General features: G+C 40.7%; 1 protein-coding gene and 1 long non-coding RNA gene across 4 annotated transcripts in view; one reads left to right on the plus strand and one right to left on the minus strand.

Moving 5' to 3' along the window:
• The window catches only part of LOC135311919 (uncharacterized), a 28,816-nt gene that overhangs the window by 6,722 nt on the left and 2,092 nt on the right, over positions 1–20,002 (minus strand). Inside the window, exon 2 of one of the 2 annotated variants that reach the window (XR_010371469.1) lies at positions 19,542–19,682. The exons of the other annotated variant lie outside the window; for it this stretch is intronic. This is a non-coding gene — a long non-coding RNA (uncharacterized LOC135311919). The remainder of the gene's footprint in view (positions 1–19,541; positions 19,683–20,002) is intronic. 2 annotated transcript variants of the gene reach the window in all.
• On the plus strand, positions 1,928–19,562 carry LOC104048639 (DGAT1/2-independent enzyme synthesizing storage lipids). 2 transcript variants are annotated; one of them, XM_009509162.2, is made up of 6 exons: positions 2,012–2,559; positions 4,139–4,303; positions 6,364–6,557; positions 15,519–15,579; positions 15,976–16,115; positions 18,637–19,562. In XM_009509162.2, exons 1-6 carry the CDS (start codon positions 2,223–2,225, stop codon positions 18,739–18,741), a joined length of 1,002 nt encoding a protein of 333 aa, XP_009507457.2. In that variant the 5' UTR covers positions 2,012–2,222; the 3' UTR covers positions 18,742–19,562. The 2 variants fall into 2 exon arrangements, with proteins under 2 accessions (XP_064298779.1, XP_009507457.2); XM_064442709.1 differs by lacking the exon at positions 15,519–15,579 and having other exon boundaries at positions 1,928–2,559; positions 18,637–18,724.

Raw genomic sequence — 20,002 nt, forward strand, 5'->3', positions numbered from 1 at the left:
GTTATATGATCTTTTTGTCACCAGGTTCCAGTCAGTAACCAGTATATCCAAATTAATCCCCATGTCACATAAGGGTTATTACTGGTACATTTACTATCAGCATGGACACTTCATCTGCAATTTTAAGCCAGTTTTGCTACTGGCTGTAGTAGTCTGTATTCCCAGTCTGAAGGTCCCATAACAATTCAAAATCCACTCCCTACTTTCAGCATATGTTGCAGCCTGAACGAGTTATTCTAAGTACTGCTTGGTGTTTCTGATTCAGTAGCCTGAGGCAAGCCCTTAACATGGCCTTCTCCTGGGCTCTGTCAGCACAGCATGCTTCGTAGGCAATGAGGATTTGTAGACCTTGCTCTTACAAGCAACTTTAAATAATACTTCTTATTCTAGAGTATCACCACACCGTCAGCTTTATCCTTCCTAAATGCCTTCTAAGCAGAGATTTTAATATCCAAATCATGCAGACTATTCAATTTTATTTATTTCATGTTATTGGTAAAATCTCTTTTCAGTGAGAACTTCTAGATCTTCCTATATATTAGTCAGGCATCAGTCACCAGGATATAAAGAATTCCTTACTAATTCTCATCTTGTTCTTTGCCACTTTGGTTTTGTTCATTTGTGCCATGCTGAACATCATTTAATACAATTAATACAATGCTTGATTCCTTTGAGCTCCTGTCCAGCTTGTGCTCTACCTATTAAACCGTCTCTATCTTAAACTGTGAGTTTTTGCACTTTTACCCTTCTGATTCTCTCCCCCATCCCACTGCAGAGCGGAGGGAGCGAGTGGCTGCCTACTGGGGTTAAACTACAACAGTCCTTTTTGGTGCCCAACATGGGGCTCGAAGGGTTTGAGATAAGGACAGATTTGATTGGAGTGTGTGAGACCAAATTTATAGCTGTTACAACTACTCATCAGCAGGGCTTGCCATGGGGCTTGCTTGCCTTACTGCATGTTAGAGTCTCCTGCTTATTCATGTGGCTGCTCTTTGCTTTTGCTGTACTCCTTGTCATCCATAACTCTGAACGGAGCTGTGCTTCACACCAGTCCACCCCTGTATTCTACCCAGGGCTTCAAAGAAGAAAAACAGAAGTGGAGTGGGTAGCGTATAACAGGTTTGCTCATGTAAGTACGCAGCTGAAGACAAAGTCAGAAAAGTCTGGACTTGCTGTACTTTATGATCTTGCCACTGACTGTGGCAATTACGATTTGTTTCTTGTAGGTACATGTTCTGCTGTTGGAGCAGAAAAATTCACTCGTTAAACAAGTAGTAACATGATTGAGGAAAATAAAAGCTGTATTGAGTTATGGATTACTTAACCTGATTGCAACGCTTAAATCTCTGGCTAATGCTCAAATCATCCAGTGATGCTGGAGTGCTCTTGCATTCCACAGAAACCTCTACCTGCTGTCAGGCAGGCCAGGTCAGCTGTAGGAATAGACTAAGTAGGAGCTGCATGTGGCAAGCATATCACTAGGGCCATGGAGCCCACTTGGCCTTTGCCAGGGTGGGAAAATCTGAAAGAACGGTGTGTTGACATGGTTGTGTGGATGAGGGCAAAGAGCTGCTTTCCCCAGTGCTTCCAGCAGTACCAAATGCTGTCCCAGGCACCTCCAGCCCTTGGGAAGGAGCCACGGATGCTCAGGTTTGCCTACTGGCTCTTCGTCTAGCTCAGCTGCTCACTCCACTGTTTGTTCCCCTTGCTGCCAGCTGCCGCCAAACTGAGAGGGACCAGAAGCCCAGGCTGGATTCTCTCCATAGAATCAGGAGAGCCCAGACCTCTGGTAGAAGTGTTCTTGGCTAACGCTGCTGAAAACACTTATCACTTGCTCTCTTTTGAGCGGCTAAAAAGTAAGCTGTACTTGTACAGAGAAATAATCTGCTAAATAGTTTTGACAGTGAATGTGGTCTATGTTGCACGGATCCCGAGGCCTCCTTTGCCTCCAGCCCTTGTCCTTTCAGTCCCTATTATCTGGCTGTATAAAAAAGAACCATAAAAACATAGGAGAATCTCATCACCCTTTAGAGGCAGTAGTGGTTGGCAGTTGCCAGCAGCTATCTTAGCATGACAGAGGGAGACAAAATGTTTGACTCTGTGCTATATCAAAATATGCATCAGGTATATCTACAGAAAGCTTTTTTCCTAAATTGAGAAGCTTCCATGATCAGAGGAATTACAGCTGGGGTTTTTTTGTGTTTTTTTTTTTTCTCTCTTCCATGCAGGACATGATAGGTAGAAAAGAATCCTGCACTTCAGGACAGATACCAATGACCAACCTAAGCTGCCTTGCCTACGTACTGGAAGACTGGATTGTTGTGGAGTACCTGAAGAAATACCTTTTTCATGTGGTCATCGTCTCACTGACAATGAGTGCAATATTTGTTCTATTTGTAGTTCCTGTAACAATCCTCTTTTTCATTTACCTTAGTAATATTTTGCTTTTAATATATCGGAGGAACAGTGAGGTAAAAGCAGATCCCTTAAGTGATGTTTGGGATAGTGCAAGGAAAACTATAGCAAGCTTTTGGGATATATATGCAAGAATATGGCATGGTAAGTATGACATGACTTGTCTGAAGCTTTGAATTACAATAAATAGTAAATATACATAGGTTTTAAATTTTTTGTATTTATTCCAAAAGGATGCAACGAAACAACATTTATTATCCTTTGCATGGCATCTAAGCCAAAAGCTTCTGCCTCGAAGACTGATTGCAATATAGAATAAGCAGAATGAAAGGGAGACATTAGTTTATATAGGGTGAATTTCTCTTAAGTGGATAGGCAGGTGCAGTTCTCTGTATATGGTATCAGAGTGAAGTGCAGTGTTCCTGTTAGTTCTAATAATGTAACTGCAACGCAGATGTGTGATTTATTTTTTACCTTAGTAGCCATTTAAAACCCGCTTAATAAATGATCAAAAGACAACATCTAGTTGGAAATGTAATTAATGTATTTTTAGTTGGCGAAAACTACTTGGTGTTACGAGAGTTGAAAATAATTTGGAGAGCTGTATGGATAAAGAAATAATTAGATACCACATATAAGTTTGTATTGTGGCAGAATTTAAAAGTAACCTGATTTTGCAGTTTCATTATGCTCAACCTTCAGATACTTTCAACACACCCTGCTCCCTAGGAAAATCCTCAGCAGCATGCTAGGCATTTGTTCTTTCCACAGTTGTAGTTTAAGGCTATCAGCAAGACTTAACTTTGCTGCCCTAAGGATGAATAATAACAAGTTGTTATCTATGTTGCTATCCTTCCTCACAGCTTTTTTTTCTTTAATCTTTGAAGATCTTGCAGTACAAAACTTTCTCCACCTCTTCCTAGGACTCTGCCTGCTCCATCCCTATCCTCTTCCCTGAATGGCTCATGACAGGTGCTGTAGCAGGATGGAGATGAAGGCAGACAAAGTGGAATAGAGCTCTTAGGTGGCAGAAGGTGTGGCTTTCTCAGGCCTTTGTACACATTAGCCTCCTACTCTGGTTCCACCTAAAACCTAAATCAAGTGTAGGAAGAGCCAGGAGAGGGATTTACAGAAGTCCATATCTGTGAGGAAATTCACTTCCACTGGGACGTGAATACATTTAACTCTAGTGGAGAGAACCTCTCTGGGATTCTTATGGATTCTGGTTTGGTCTTAAACATCTCAGCCAGAGAAACTTTTTATTATATAAAATCCAAAACTGTTCATTCTGCCTGACACAGAATGAAGATTCATGCTTCCATATTTCAGGAAAGCATCCTGACTGGTTGGTTGCTTCCAATTCTGCCGATGAAGTGGTTTCACACCAGTATAGTAACTTTCTTTTTTCTTGTTATATTTTGGACTGGGAAAAGTTCCTAATGGAAAACAATTTAGTCCCCCCACTGGGGAAAATGTCAGGTTCAGGTCTGTTCTAGTAATTAAACTGGCCAACAAATTAGTCCACCAATAACCTGTGGTGTTTGAGGGGCTTTCTCTTTGCTGTTGACCAAAAGTTCCATCCAGAACTTAATTCTTTTAAAAGCTACTGCAGAGGCTTTCACAACTGTCTGAAAATCATTTAACAAAGGATAAACAGTTTTCTTTCAGTTGCCAGATGATTTACAGCTATTGTTGTCAATGTATTGCTTTCCATCCCAAATAGGTTATGAGCTTCATGGTGTCGAAAACCTACCAGAAGGACCGGGCATTCTTGTGTATTACCACGGAGCTATTCCTCTCGACTACCTTTACTTCTTGTCTAGGCTGTTTCTCTGGAAGAAAAGAATTTGTCTGTCAGTAGCTGATCATTTTGTCTTTCGTTTACCAGGTAAGAACATGTTCTCTTTCTTGTATTTAAGCATCCTGGGATTCACTCAACCTATTGGTGGTTTTGGTGAAATTTACATTTGTTACATTGCAAGAGAGCTTTTAAACTAAAAGGCTGCTTTTAGACTTTCAAACTAAAAGCTGATAGATGCAGAAAAGGGCAAACAGCTTAGAATACCCTGTGTTTTAAGTGAAAGGTTATAAAACCACTGCTAGACCCTCCAAAGCCAACAAAAAGACATTATATAATCCCATTGGGATGAAGCATCATGCCTCAGTAGAAAGTGTAGGATAGGACTATATTATTGACCCAAAGCTGGCTGGTCAGCAATGGGCTGTGAGTTCAGAAGAGCCCAGTAAATGGTAGGATATCAATTACCTACTTGCCCTCTACACTGAGTAGCCGTTGCATTGGGGTATGACATCAAATCTATCTTCTGATCAAAGCCTGGAGTAGGGCACAACACTTGTTTGAAGATTTTACTGTTGAAGACAGCTCTGTAATACTGACCACCACAATGCAGTCAACACATTGCAGACTGAGAGAGGAATAAATAATTCCATTGTGAAAAGAAGATACAGAAAAGGGAACCTCTTTTAGAGAAAACAAGGCATAAAGAAGAAGCATCCAGAAGGAATAGCAGGGATATTATTTAAAGGCACCTTTATGCTACTTGTATTAAAATTATTATAATACTAAAGAGTAAAGGAAGCTATTTAAAAGAAGGATGTTCTTCAGAAAAGGAAAATGTATTCAAACACTGAAAACAAAGAGCATCAACTCAAGCAAGTTTGATGCAAGAACATATTAAGGCATCCCTAAAAAGATGGTGAGGAAGAATTTGCTAAACGCATACTTAGTAAATGCTGTGTAGTACTAAACACATCAGAAGCACGAAGTCATCAAGAGGTGACTTGCTCTAAAGAGGACCGCTAAAGGACGATATAGATTAGCAGAATGTTGCAAAGGAGACTTCTTTTTTTAAGGGATAAATGAGAGGGTACTGCTTCAAACTGAAGTGTCCGTAGCACAGATTATTATTACAAATGTGTAGTAAACTACTGTCAGGACCAAGCAACACTCTCAGCGTTGCAATTTCTGGACTATGATGGGTACAAAACGTACTGCTTGAATTATGTTCACGCTAGAGGAAGAGAAGTGGCAAATATGGTGTCAAACTATAAAAAGGCTACCAAAAAGGTGTCTGGTAAAACAGACCACAAATAATGGAGATTAGGCCTTCCTGTTTGCTGCATTAGTAGAAAATGTGGCTGAAAGTAATATTCTGAGTGAAACTTCTCTCTAACCTTCTCTTGTTCTACCATACTTACCTGCTTTTTGCAGAGAAATGTTGCACTTCACAGATTGGTTCGTTAAAGAATGCTCCTGAGCATATGCTGAACCTCAGTCTGTTGGATTAATTACTGTTATAGGAGAAGTCTTCTTGTGAATGAATAACTGGTTAAAAGGTAGGAAATAAAGTGTAGGAATAAATAGCTCATTTTCACAAAGGAGCAGAATTCACCAGGTATACCAATGATGATCAGTGCTGGCACCTATATTGTTCGACATAATCATAATCTAGATCAGTAGTGAGGTGACAAAGCTTTAAACTGGCCGTGTTTTTTTTTTTCAAGGCAGTAAAAGCCAGCACAGAGAGTACAGTTATCTACCAATACTGAACCACTGGCTGATTAAATGGCAGATGAAACCCAGTATTAGTTAAAATGCAGTGCAGAGGGAAAGAAAAACAAGTCTAAACACATAGACATGTAATTAGGCTTTAAATTTTCAAGATGACTTTAGGAATATGTCAGCTTAAGCCTCAGCAATCGCCAAAAGACAAACAGAATTTTAGGCTTATCATGAGAAAAGAAGAAACAGAAAATACTATTATGTACTCAAAAATGCATATGATGCCCACATCTTGAGTACTTGCGTGGAATTCTGGTCTCCCCAGTCTATTAGATTTTCCTTTAGCTGTAATCTTGTTCCTACGTGCAAGCAGTATTTTTAATATATTGGTACAATAATAAGTATTTACTACTTATTTATTGCAGGACTTAAATTGTTATTGGAAGTGACGGGTATTATGCCAGGCACAAGGGAGGAGTGTCTCGTTGCACTGAAGAACGGACATTTGGTGTCCATCTCACCAGGTGGAGTTAGAGAAGCACTATTCAGCAATGAAAGTTATCAACTCATGTGGGGAAATCGGAAAGGCTTTGCTCAGGTTGCTCTAGATGCAAAAGTGGTGAGTATTAGTTATATGTTACCAATCCCAGTTTATGCTTACTGCATATATGCTTCATTACAGAATGCAGCTTAGGAGTGTTTGTTGGAAAATCTTCCAGACAGAAGAAAAGGTTCAAGAGTAAAGGTTTCTTTTCCTTTTCCCACCACTTTCCTTAAGCACATTAATCCGTAGGGAGCAAGGGTTTTATGGAACTGTGTAGCTTTTTCTTGACTGTTGCAAGGCATCCATCTCTACAGTTCCATCATGCAAGCATCCCATTTCTTGTCTTGACTGTGTTTCAGGAATCTTCACTGTCGTGCTTCTCCATATTACCATAAGGTTTCATTCTTTTTTTCTCATCCTGCTAGACTTATATCTTTATCTTACTTCTACATACCCAGTTATTTTCTTGTGGCTCTTTATTTATCCTTCTTTTTTATATATCCTGTGAGGGTCCAGGATTTTGTTCTTATTCTTGCTTTTCTTCCTGTTTATGAAAGATTGTGTTGATGACAGATTGTATCAACCAACACAAGATGTGTCTACATCAGTGTCTAATTTTAAATCATGTGTGCACTTTTGAAGCAGTTTTTCCATCTCCCTGACTTACCATGCTTTCATTCATGGAACATACCAGAATACCTGAGCTGCATAACTTTTGGCTGAAACTAAACCAGAAGTGGGACTAATACTAATTCTAATACTCTCCAGTTGCAAATGGGCATTCAGTCAATGGTACTGGACAAGAATTAGTTCTGAATAAAAACAGCACAGGAATGTGTTCAGTGTTGATGTCAGATCCTCGGCATCCTCTAGAGATGTGCTTCTATTGGTTTGCACTCCACTAATATACACATGGCCACAATTTCAGTTACATTTTCTGTGTGGATGATGATCTACAAACACAGATTTCTACCATTGACTCTGACTTCTTCCATAATATTCCACGTAAGACTGTTTCTCTGATACAGTCTCTGGGAAATAATTTTATTTGGGATGGCATAGAGCTGAAAGAGCAGCAACCATGTAATTTTGTAACTGCCACTTCACATCATCATCACCACTAAAGACGAGTTTTCTGTCTTAATTTACACTTAGCATACCTAGCACTCTGTGTCTGACAATACTGGTACACATCCAGGCTTCATCTGTTCTGCCATGAGCTTTCTTCTGCTTTCTCATGCATTGCACAACTGTAATTGTTTTTTTTTACATTCCTATGAATATCTCATCAATTGCAGTACTATTCTTTGGCCTTCCACATAAACTTAATCCTTTCCTGTCTATATGGGACAATCTGTGCAGGCAGTTGAGTTCTTCCCATGAAAACTGAATTTCTTACTACACCTTTCAGTTTTTTTGCATGGTTATATCTCTGTCTTTCCCCATCCAGTTTGTTGCTTCTCAAACTTTGCTTTAGTCTCTTGTGCTAAAGCTGCTACTACAAAATACCTAGGGTTGCAAAATGCATGCTTCAGGTTAATATTTCCTCATAATTTTATGTATCTCTGAAGTCTTGTGGGCAGATAACTAAACTAGAATAAGTTTAAGGGGATTTGATTACCCGATGGATAAAGTAATTTTAGGCTGGGAGTCCCATTTCTACCTTTTTGTTTGTCTTGTTATGTAGCCTTTGAATAGCCATGTTTTATGTGCTTCTGTTCTCTCTCCTACCCTTTTTCTCAGAAAGTATGGGCTGGTAAATATACTTGTGTGGGCCTGTAAACCACCACTACTAGGAAAATATCAGAATGAAAACAGGATAAACCAAATCGAATTCATATGGGCATTTTGAATTCCCTTATAGTCTTTTGTCTTCTTTATTAATTTAATAATATACTCCAACAGTCAGAAAGAGATGCCACTTCAACAACTTGAGTGATTTCTAATAATTTTGTTTTCATATTTTTCAAGCTACCTCAAATATTTGACCAATCTTTCGCCAAATGTTTTCACTCCACTTGGAGCCTTATAGTGTAATTCTACAATGTAATACATATATTTTTTTAAACAGAAATTGAATAAAAAAAAAATTGAGTGCCTTTAATATAGAGTGCCATCTATGTGAAAACATATCACAAGAATCCTTTGTAGTAATCCTCATAATCCTTCCAATCTTCCATAATTTAGAAGCATATGGAAATAGCTGAATAGTAGTACCTAAAATTGCTGGCACCTTCTATTAACAGGGTTTTCTTTTGTTTTGCTGGTTTTTTTTTTTGTTGTTGTTGTTGTTGAATTGGGTATTCATTGCGGATAAGGTTCCTGCAGTATGAAAGGTTCTCATGGTCATTTTCGTAACATGTTTGGTAAAACAGGAACTACATAGGATTATCTGTTACCTGAAGGGCAGAGAGAATATTTTCTTCTTTGACGCCTACTAGACTGAGCTCACCTTTACTGAGTGCTGCTGGCTCTCGTATCACTTATATTGCAGTCACTCAGGGCTGTTTTTTTTATGATCAGGAAATTTGACTGGATCTCAGTATGGTGGGCATAGCTGTAATTAGCTTGCAGGCTCCGCTGAATTCTGGGCATGTTTGATATTTCTCTGGAAATCTGTGATCAGATACACCTTAGATAACTAAACACTTAAAAAAAAGTGGTATGCATTTAACAGTAGAGGGAGCAATATTAGCCTTATATACTGTTTCTTATATGAAGTTAGACCCATAGCAGTAACTGGATTCCATCTTTTGACAAATTTGGAGTTCTATTGCTCCTGTTTGTTCTTGCTGCACCCTTCTCAATACTGGCCAAACCAGTCTTGTAGGTTGACTGAAGACTGGGCATAGACTCATCTAAACTAACAGAACTTGCTCTGTAATGTAGCAATTTGTATATCTTTTGCTAATACTTATTCAGATCCTGGATGAAGGTAAGAGAGGACTAGAGCACCTGGTTTTGAATTTATTCTACATACAGTGTAGCCATTGACCAAAGAACCACACACACTTTACCGCGTTCATAATGACTTCGTGGTAGTTTATAACCTGCCACAGGTGACTTGAATGGGGATTTCAAGACAAAAATAACTTTATATGTGAGTGGACATTCCCATTTTTATTATAATGTTATGGAAGTTCAACAGTTCTTCTGTGAAAAGTTGAAGAAAAGCAAAGGAGTGTAGTTTCAGCCTCAGTCCTTGCCTGCAGGTTTCCACATTCAGTTTCCACTTCATCTTGTATAACTACTCTGCTTACCTGGGGTCAGAGGAGGACAGCATTCCTATTTAATATAATGTTCTGACTCAGTGAACTTCAGAGACATACATTTGTCTCAGGTGAATTAATGTAAGCCAGGGGCCTGAGCTTCAGAAATACTCTCTGCCTGTGGCTGGAGTTTGACAGGCTAATGGGGAGGAGTCATTGTTCCCCAAGATCCCTGCGTTTTATCTGTGCCAAGAAATTGGTTCAAATCTAGTTAGGTAAAAGATAAACAGGGATTATGGTTTATAAAATTCTTAAAAAAAATAGAATAACCCCATGCACCAGTACATACTGGGGGCTGACCAGTGTGTGCCAGGTGTTTGGACTAGTCCAGAGGTCCCTTCCAACCTCAGCTGTCTGTAATTCTCTGATTTTCAAGCTGACCGGGTGTGATGGAGCTCATTTCCAGCACAGCAAATCTAAATCTGTGGGTTACTGCAGATCTGATTGTGCTGCTCTACAGACACAAGCTTTTATGTGTACCCGCTTTTATTAGCTTAGGGACTGAACGCCTCTACTCACTCTCTACTTCATTGGCTGATCTTTGTATGCAAGTAGCTTTTGTAGTTGCTAGATTTCTTTATAGCTGTTGTGGTTTAGCCCCAGTCAGCAAACAAAACATCCCTAGCCTAAGGTATGTTTCTCTTGCACTATTCCTAAAATTTTAAGTGTTTTGTCTGTCTGATAGGTGAGTTTCAAATATTTTAAATGTAGACATACAGTATTCAATCAATAGCTGAAGCTGAGTGTGGTATTTTCAGTGTCTGGTAGTTGTATGCTTTTAAAATACATTACTGATTGTTTTTAAGGGTTTATTTCTTATAATTTCCCATAATTTCTCATTCTGAAGGGTTTACTATGACAATGTTATATGCGTTTGATATTTTTGTTCTCTGTCAGGGTTTTTTTCCTTTAAATGGTTTCCCTCACATTGAGGTCTTTACTAGGCTCTAGTTAGGTCTTTTTCTTGCTTGCTTTTTTCTTGTCCTGTGGTTTCTGTTCTGTGGTAGTGATTCTTAACAGCAGAAAGCTGTTCTTTCATTACCTTCTGGAAAAGTAATTCCAACAACATGCTCAAATTACAGTTTCAAAAAAAATGAAAAGGGACAATAGAGGGGAAAAAAGTCATTGTATGCATGGATACAATCACTGTTAATTTGTCTACAAACTATGAAATCTTACCTCAGGCTCTAAGACATGACTGTTTTAAGTTCAGGTATCTCAAGTGTCTTTCTTTTTAGTCACAATAATGAAGTGAACTTGTTCTGTAACTGCCTAAGGATCTGCCCTCCGGAAGGGGTTTAGTCCAGGTCAATGAGGATGTACAATTGCCTTATTTGTCCGAGTGATCTGCAGAAGTTTTTTCCAGTGGGATATTATCCAGACATTACTGCTTCAGTGAGACTTTACTTTGAGAAGCAGATGAGATGAGCCAAACGTGAATTCTACTTGCTTTCTGCAAGACTTAACTAACTGGATACTTTCCTATTCACCACACATGATTGTCCTGGGTTTGGCTGGGATAGAGTTAATTTTCTTCCTAGTAGGTCATATTTGTAGCTGTGTTTTGGATTTAGTGTGAGAATAATGTTGATAACATGCTGATGTTTTAGCTGCTGTTAAGCAGTGCTTACACTAGTCAAGGACTCTTCAGCTTCTCATGTGCTGCCAGTGAGAAACTGGGACAGGGCACAGCCAGGACAGCTGACCCAAACTGGCCAAAGGGGTATTCCATACCATATGATGTCATGCTCCGTATACAAACTGGGGGGAGTTGGCTGGTGGGGGGTGGGCAACCACTGCTTGGGAACTGGCTGGGTGTTGGCTGTGGGTGGTGAGCAATTGCATTGTGCATCCCTTATTTTGTATATTCTCTTATAATAATTACTATTACTTTCCCTTCCTTTTCTGTCCTGTTAAACTGTCTTTATCTCAACCCACAAATTTTACTTAATTTTTTTCTGATTCTCTCCCCCATCCCACTGGGCGGGGGGAAGTGAGTGAACAGCTGTGTGGTATTTAGCTGCCTGCTGGGTTAAACCACAATGGTCATTTTGGCACCCAATGTGGAGCTCGAAGTGTTGAGATAATGTCAGATCTGACTAGAGTGTGTTAAGGCACGTTTGTTATAAGCATTCATTTTATTGGTTTAATAGTTGCTGGTCACAGTGTTGATTCATTTGCTCTCAAAGTTGTGTTACGTCACACCTTACTTGCAGTGTATGTTCCCTGTTGTGCTGTTTGTCACCTCTGGGAGCTGGGTCAAGGTTATCATTTTGCTGCACTGTTACACTGGTTTATGATATGATAAAATTATTGGTCGTGAGACTAATCTAATATTTGTACTCTGCCTTGCTGTCATCTCTGTGCCTCGGGAGCCACCTCTCGGAAGCTATTACTAATTACACTCTTTACCTTTTCTCCTTGGAGAACCAATCTATGGGGGAGATGGGCGAGAACCCTTTCCCCTGCTCCTTCACCTTCTGTTTCTCCACCAGGCTAGTTACAATAGCTCTTGAGAATTTTGAATATCCTTGGAATGTTCAAACCAGCATGTTCCTATTGCTATGTCTCCTGAATGAGGTTCAGGTCTTGCTTAGGGCTGAACAACTATTTAGGAATACCATCCAGAGATCTACCCCCATGACAGGCACTGCTGCTACTCAAACCCTGGTGACAGGCACTGTGACTGAACCAGAGAACCAACCCATGCCAGTGTCAGCTACCCCTATACACAAGAAAAAATACACAAGAAAATCAGCTCATTTAGTAAGGGATGAAGATGAACCAGGGCCATCACAAGAAGAGGAGGAAGAGGCAGAACCCATAAATGAGATGGCAACCACTCTGATCCCTATCCCTGAGTGAGCTGCGAGATATGTGAAAGGATTTCAGCCCTTGTCCAGGCAAGCACATCATCACCTGACTGCTCTGATGCTGGGATAATGGGGCCAGTAGCCTGGAATTAGAGGGTAAGGAGGCCAAGCACCTGGGATCAAGCACCTGGGATCCCTTTCTAGCACTGACAAAGCAATTTCAAGTGGGGCCCTGAGCAACAACAAGCCTTTGAACAAATCAAACACAAAATAGTTCATGCAGTATCCCTTGTGCCAGTCTGGGCAGGACAATATGTAAAAAATGTGCTCTACACTGTGGCTGGGGAGAATGGCCCTACCTGGAGCCTGTGGCAGAAAGTACCAGGGGAGACTTGAGGTTGACCCGTGAGGTTTTGGAGCTGGGGATTCAGAGGATCTGAGGCCTGCTATACTCCAACTGAAAATGAGATATTGGCATTGGCAGCACGTGAAGGGGTTTGAACGGCTTTGGAAGTGGTTGGTACTGAAGCACAGCTCTTCCTGGCAGCCCGACCGATGGTGTTGGGCTGGAGAGTCCCCTCTACACATCACGCATCTGATGCTACGTGGAGTAAGTGTGTTGCACTGATCACGCAACGGGCTCAAACAGGAAACCCCAGTCGCCCAGGAGTCCTGAAAGTGATCATGGACTGGCCAGTAGGCAAAGATTTCGGAATATCACCAGAGGAGGAGGAGACACGTGCTGAAGAGGCCCCACTGTATAACGAACTGCCAGAAGATGAGAAGCAATATGTGCTGTTCACTGATGGGTCCTGTCGCCTTGTGGGAAACATCAGAGGTGGAAGGCTGCTGTATGGAGTCCTATACAGCAAGTAGCAGAAACTGCTGAAGGAGAAGGTGAATCGAGTCAGTTTGCAGAGGTAAAGGCCATCCAGCTGGCCTTAGACAACGCTGAATGAGAAAAATGGCCAGCGCTCTATCTATCTCTATACTGACTCATGGACAGTGGCAAACCCCCAGAGAGGGTGGCTACAACAGTGGAAGCAGAGCAACTGGCAGTGCAGAGGCAAACCCATCTGTGCTGCTGCATTGTGTCAAGGTATTGCTGCCTGGGTAGAGAACCTGGTTGAAAAGTATGTCACGTAGATGCTCATGTACCCAAGTCGAAACAACGAGCACATGGATCAGGCTGCTGAGATTCAAGTGGTTCAGGTGGATCTGGACTGGCAATATAAGGGTGAATTATTTATAGCTTGGTGCACCCATGACACCTCCGGTCATCAAGGAGGATATGCAACATATAGGTGGGCTCATGACCAAGGGGTGGGCTTGACCATGGACACTGATGCACAGGTTATCCATGAATGTGAAACATGCGCTGCAATCAAGGAAGCCAAGTAGTTAAAGCCTCTGTGGTATGGAGGCCAATGGCTGAAATACAAATATGGGGAGGCTTGGCAGGTTGGTTATATCACATTCCCACAAACCCACCAAGGCAAGTGCTGTGTGCTTACAGTTGTGGAAACAACCACCAGCTGGCTGCAAACATAGCCTGTGCCCCATGCCACCACCCGGAACCTCGGAAGACCTGGGCTTTGAAAAACAAGTCATGTGGTGACATGGCGCCCCAAAGAGAATTTGAGTCAGACAATGGGACTCATTTCCGGAACAACCTCATAGACACCTGGGCGAAAGAGCACGGCATTGAGTGGGTGTATCACATCCCCTATCACGCAGCAGCCTCCGGGAAAATTGAACGATACAATTAGCTGTTAAAGACTACACTGAGAGCAATGGGTGCTGGGAAGTTCAAGCTTTGGGATGTATGTTTAACAAAAGCTGCCTGGTTAGTCAATGCTAGGGAATCTGCCAATCAAGATGGCCCTGCTCAATCAAAACTTTTATGTACTGTAGAGGGGGATAAAGTCCCTGTAGGGCACATAACAAATACGCTGGGGAAGACAGTCTGCATTATTCCTTCTTTGGCAAAGGCAAATCCATTCGTGGGTTTGCACCAAGTGCACTCAAGGACCTGGGTGCACTTGGTGGGTGATGCGGGAGGATGGGGAAGTCTGATGCGTACCTCAAGGGGATTTGATTTTGGGTGAGAATAGCCAATGATTTGAATTGTGTGATGTTAATTACTGTATAATACTGTATATCATCACTTCTATGGTGGCTATATGCCATATCAACAGATCTACAGTATTACAGTAAGAATCACCCAGATTAATGAAGAATTAACTTTGAAACTGAGCAAAATGCAGTGATGATAGGACTAGAACTGGCTTCAGCATGAAACAATCCAACATCACACACCACCTCTCCTGCCCTGAAGGACTGCTATGACAGATGGAGCCCAAAGTCATGGACTAAATGAACTCAACAAACATTTTATAGGCATGGCCCACAGACTAAGGGAACAATAGCTGTGTGTATATATCAAGAGACAGGAAAAGTGGTGGTGATTAATTGGAATGTACTGGAAAGTGTGGGACCTGGGTATGACATAGGTAGTATAGAATAAGGGGTGGATACATAGCTGTGGTGCCTGTAAGCTTTAGAGAGAGAAAGTGCAAAACTTCATTTTATGTTTCAGTCAGCAATACTCCAACAAATATGTAATATACAAGTTAATTTTTTATTAGAATCCCAGTTAACTTTTATAATGTACATTCAAAATGAAAGCTATAAACCTTTAATACAATGTCAGTCATTTTCCTTACAGGTGGTGACTTTAAAACAGCAATGTTTGTGGGAGCTGAGAAATAGATTTTGATTTCTGTTCTGGAGTTTATTTTTTATAACAAGATTCCTTGCTTGCTACCAAACTGTCTGATAATTATCCTCTGTATTCAAATGCTTTTCTTAGCTGCATTAACAGGCACTAAAACATAAGTTCAATCTTGGTATAACATTTCCATCTTTTTTGGGTTTTTTTTGTGATTCCCTAGCCCATCATTCCAATGTATACCCAAAATGTCCGGGAAGGATATAGGATGTTTAAAGAAAGAAGTAAGAACTTTAAAATATATTTTAAGTATTTGGAATGTTTTCTCCACTTTTCTTTCAGCTTTCTCTCACTTTCCTCTTAGATATTCCTTTCAGACCTCTGCTTACTTTGGAATCTTTAACACACTTGCAGTGGGTCAGAGGTATCCTGAATATGGAAATAGCTTGTGTGTAACTGGTTTGTGCAGTGTTATTTGGTTCTTTAATGCAGTCTTATTTCAGTGATCTATTAAGTCTGTTGAGCTTTGTTTTGGTGGACAGTTAACCTAAATCCTGTAATTTCTTCTTGACTGTCAAAGCATGTATTTTTAAGAAATCTTCCATATTAATCAGATTTCAAGTTTGGATTGTGTCTTCTGTGACTATAATCTCACTTTTTCCTCCCTTAAACTATTTCAGGATTTTTTAGAGAATTGTATGAAAGTACTCGATTGCCATTTACTCCTCCGTACGGAGGACTTCCAGTTAAATTTCGCACATACATTGGGGAGCCAATCCCTTATGATCCAAATATAACTACAGAGGAATTAGTTGAAAAGGTAAGTTAGCTCTCCTTGTAATATTGAACTACATACTTTGCCCTCTTTATATATGCACTGGAAACTAGTTTCTTGTATGCTTGAATAAAGACAAACACACTTTTACTAGCTCGTTGAAGTAATGGGCAGTTGTCCTCTCAGGATTATTTAGTGTACGGATACCTACAAGTAAGTCTTGACATAGTAGTAGTTGATTGGAATGTCCTCCTCCTTTCAGAATATGTGAGCTCTGTCTTCCTGGGATGCTAACTTTGTTTCTCCCATGCCTTTGATAACTTTGATAACTGAAATGATGTAAACTATGTTTTAAGTTCAGTTTTCAGAAACTAGAAAAAAAAAATTCATATAGATCAAATAGCTTTGAGAATCTTTGGTAAGTAACATAAGGCTCTAGAAACAAAGTTCCACAAGAGCTTCAGACTTATTGTAAAAGAAAAATATTAAAAGAAATTTGCATCTAAAATATAAAAATATTTTGAGTACCTACAGCTTGGTGAAGTCAGTTGGTGCCCGCGAGCATAAAAACGTTTATAGATCCAGAGTTTAGGCATTTCTTGAAATACTTATCTATACAGAAAACGCACATTTTAAAATTCAGTCACAGAAGATGAAACGAGGGTTTTATGCAAAAAAAAATCTGCTATGGCCTGGGAATGCACAGATCAAAATGTCTTAGGAATCACTGATGTAAAAATCACCTTGCTGCCCCCAAAAAAGATGCAAGAAGGCTAGATTTTCTTTTTCCTTTTTATTTTTTTTTAAGTGTCTACTGAAGGTTGTTCTGGGCTTTACAGCAGTGAAACCAGAAAGATAGGTTTGGTCTGTTACAAGTGAACTGTCCCAGCAAGCTGCAGAGTTTGGTCTTTGCAGGTTTAGGAGGCTGGAAGCATTATTAGTGCTGAGACTACCCTTATGGTTATCCGTATTCTTGTATTTTGGGGGAACAGTATTTTGTGCACCTGCAAAACTGAAACTGAAATTTCCTACGATACTGATTTGCTTTACTAAATCAAGCCTTTGACTGCCTACTTCAGTGGGAGTACAGTTAGGTCTTACAGGGCTCATGTTAATTAAAAAAACAAAACAACCAACCAACCAAACACAACAACAACAACAAAAACGACTTAAAGTTTGAGAAGGGCAGTGGCCTGGCTGACCTGTATCTGATCTTGCCCTGGAAAGGAGTCAGGACATGAATCTGTCAGGAAAGGTTTGGCCACTCTTTTCTTACATTCTCAGTGATATTCTACCATCATTCTGGGGTAGATCACCTGAGCATGTAGCTACACCTACTTCAAGTTTAAATACATGAGGAAAAACTAAAGGAGATTATTTCTTATCCCTAGTGGAAATATAGAATATTTTATGCATTCTCTTCACAAATTTGCATTTGAATCTCATGCAGAGTGAAAATGAACAGAATTTAGATATGAATTATCTTATTATGTGCATGCTGACTATGATACAATTATGGAAGAATTAATGTAAGAGAGGGCCTGCAGAGGGATCTGGACAGACTGGAGAGCTGGGCAATCACCAACCATATGAAGTTTAACAAGGGCAAGTGCTGGATTTTACACCTGGGGCACGGCAACCCTGTGTGTACGTACAGACTGGGGAACGAGAGGCTGGAGAGCAGCTCTGCAGAGAGGGACCTGGGGGATCTGGTTGATGGCAAGTTGAACATGAGCCAACAGTGTGCTCTGGCAGCCAAGAGGCCAACTGTGCTCTGGGGTGCATCAAGCCCTGCATTGCAGCTGGTCAAGGGAGGGGATTGTCCTGCTCTGCTCTGTGCTGGTGTGGCCTCACCTCGAGTGCTGTGTGCAGGTTTGGGCACCACAGTACATCAAGGATATAAAGCTACTGGAGAGTGTCCAGAGAAGGGCCATGAAGTTGGTGATGGGTTTAAAGGAGAAACCGTATGAGGAGCAGCTAAAGTCACTTGGTGTGTTCAGCCTGGAGAAGAGGAGACAGGGGAGACCTCATCGTGGCCTACAGCTTCCTCACAAGGGGAGGAGGAGGAGGAGGGGCAGGGGCTGATCTCTCTAGCCAGAGGGAAGGTCAGGAAGATGTGCCAGGGGAGGTTTAGGTTGGATATTAGGAAAAGGTTCTTCCCCCAGAGGGTGGTGGAGCACTGGAACAGGCTCCTCAGGGACCTGATGGTATTCAAGAAGCACTTGGACAATGCCCTAGAGATATGGTGTAAATTTGGGATTGTCCTGTGCAGGGACAGAAGTTGGATTCAATGATCCTTGTGATCCCTTCCAACTCAGGACATTCTATGATTCTATGTTGGGAAGGACAGACGGAGGTCCCTACTCAGAATTCATGGTCTCAGCAAGGTCAGCTATGAGATCAGACAAGGCTACTCAGGCTAATATGAAAGACAACTTTTTTCTTAAAGTAGATCTTATGTGTGAATTTCCCAGTACTTCTTGAACCTCTGAGATTATGTCAGTGATTGTACTATTCTTCCTTGCATAAGCAGGTCTGTAAAGGCAACTTTGTCTTTTCTTTTCAGACAAAGACTGCTGTCCAGGCTCTCATAAGCAAGCACCAAACAATCCCAGGCAGCATATGGAAGGCTTTACTGGAGCGATTTGATAAACATCATAAAAGTGATTAGAAAAGTGTTTATTTCATTGTTTTACAGGATACACTAAAAAACAATGTCCTATGGCAATGATGACTAATAATTGGTGTTCAACCAGTTTAATTTACAAGTTTCTACAGGTTCAACAGAAGAAAACAATTAACCTCCTGAAGGTTCCCCTGTGTCTTTGAGGATATTTTGAAGTCAGACTGAAGAAGAAAGCTTATGTATAAGAGCAATGCAACAGCCAAACACCCCAGAAGAAAATAATATTGCCAGGATTTGCCTGGTTCTTAAAACATCTACATACATCTGAGAGCCTCAAAAGTTCTGTCTAGATCTGTGTTTTTATGTTTTGAGTGGTTCACGGTCTAGTCTCAGAGCAGAACCTCAGAGTCAGTGTTGTCCCACCAGAGTCCTCTGCTTGATGGGCACCTCCCCTGTTGAACCCCATGCACGACGGTGTCAGAAGATAAACCGTCTCGCTTTAGCTAATGATGTACTGCTTAGACCATTTTTCTAGAGAGACTATACAATAAGAAATAATCCTATTAAATTAGATATTAGACTCCTACAAACACATCAAGTTAGTGGTTCAGTGCCCTGGAAAGTAGGAATGCTACATCCAAGACTTTGCTTGGACAGAAAAAAGAAGAGTCTCTCAAAGAGAGAGAAAAAGCTTTAGTTAAGTGTGGCACTATGCAAATACATGCAGAAAGTAGTTTCAAGTCTGAACTGGTGCACTATTCAATACTGGTTCAGTGGATGAGGCTGCCCCAGCTTGAGAATCCCTGCATCATAGCGTGTTTGCAGTACGGATGTGCTGTACTCACCTGGATCTCCTGGGGAGCAGGGAGTGGGCTGGGGGCAAGCTTACTTATGTAATGCAACACTGAGGCTTATCATCACTGGTGGTTTGCCCAAAAATGTGGTCCTGCAACACTGCCGTCCCCACCCGGATTGAACCGAAATGCCTGTTCGGAAAGGTGGACATAAGCAGTGCAGTCTCGTTACTACAGCTTTCAGAATACTGAAACTTGATACAAAGCAGAATGTGTTTTTTACAAGCTGTGGGATGTTGTTACTGGTGGGAGTCAAGAACTTTGTGTAATCTATCCAATATACTATTAAATGCAACCAAGTCTGTTAACTTCAAACACCAAGAAAAGTAAATTTTGTACCTTGTTTTTCCTTCTTGTACTTTTAATACCTATATAATCTTTCTCCTCAACATCCTAAAACTTTCTGTAGCATCTAAGGAAATGTGTACAACATTTTCCCATTTTCACTAGAA

Source organism: Phalacrocorax carbo, chromosome 2 (genome assembly GCF_963921805.1).
Source record: "Phalacrocorax carbo chromosome 2, bPhaCar2.1, whole genome shotgun sequence".
Lineage (NCBI taxonomy): Eukaryota > Metazoa > Chordata > Aves > Suliformes > Phalacrocoracidae > Phalacrocorax > Phalacrocorax carbo.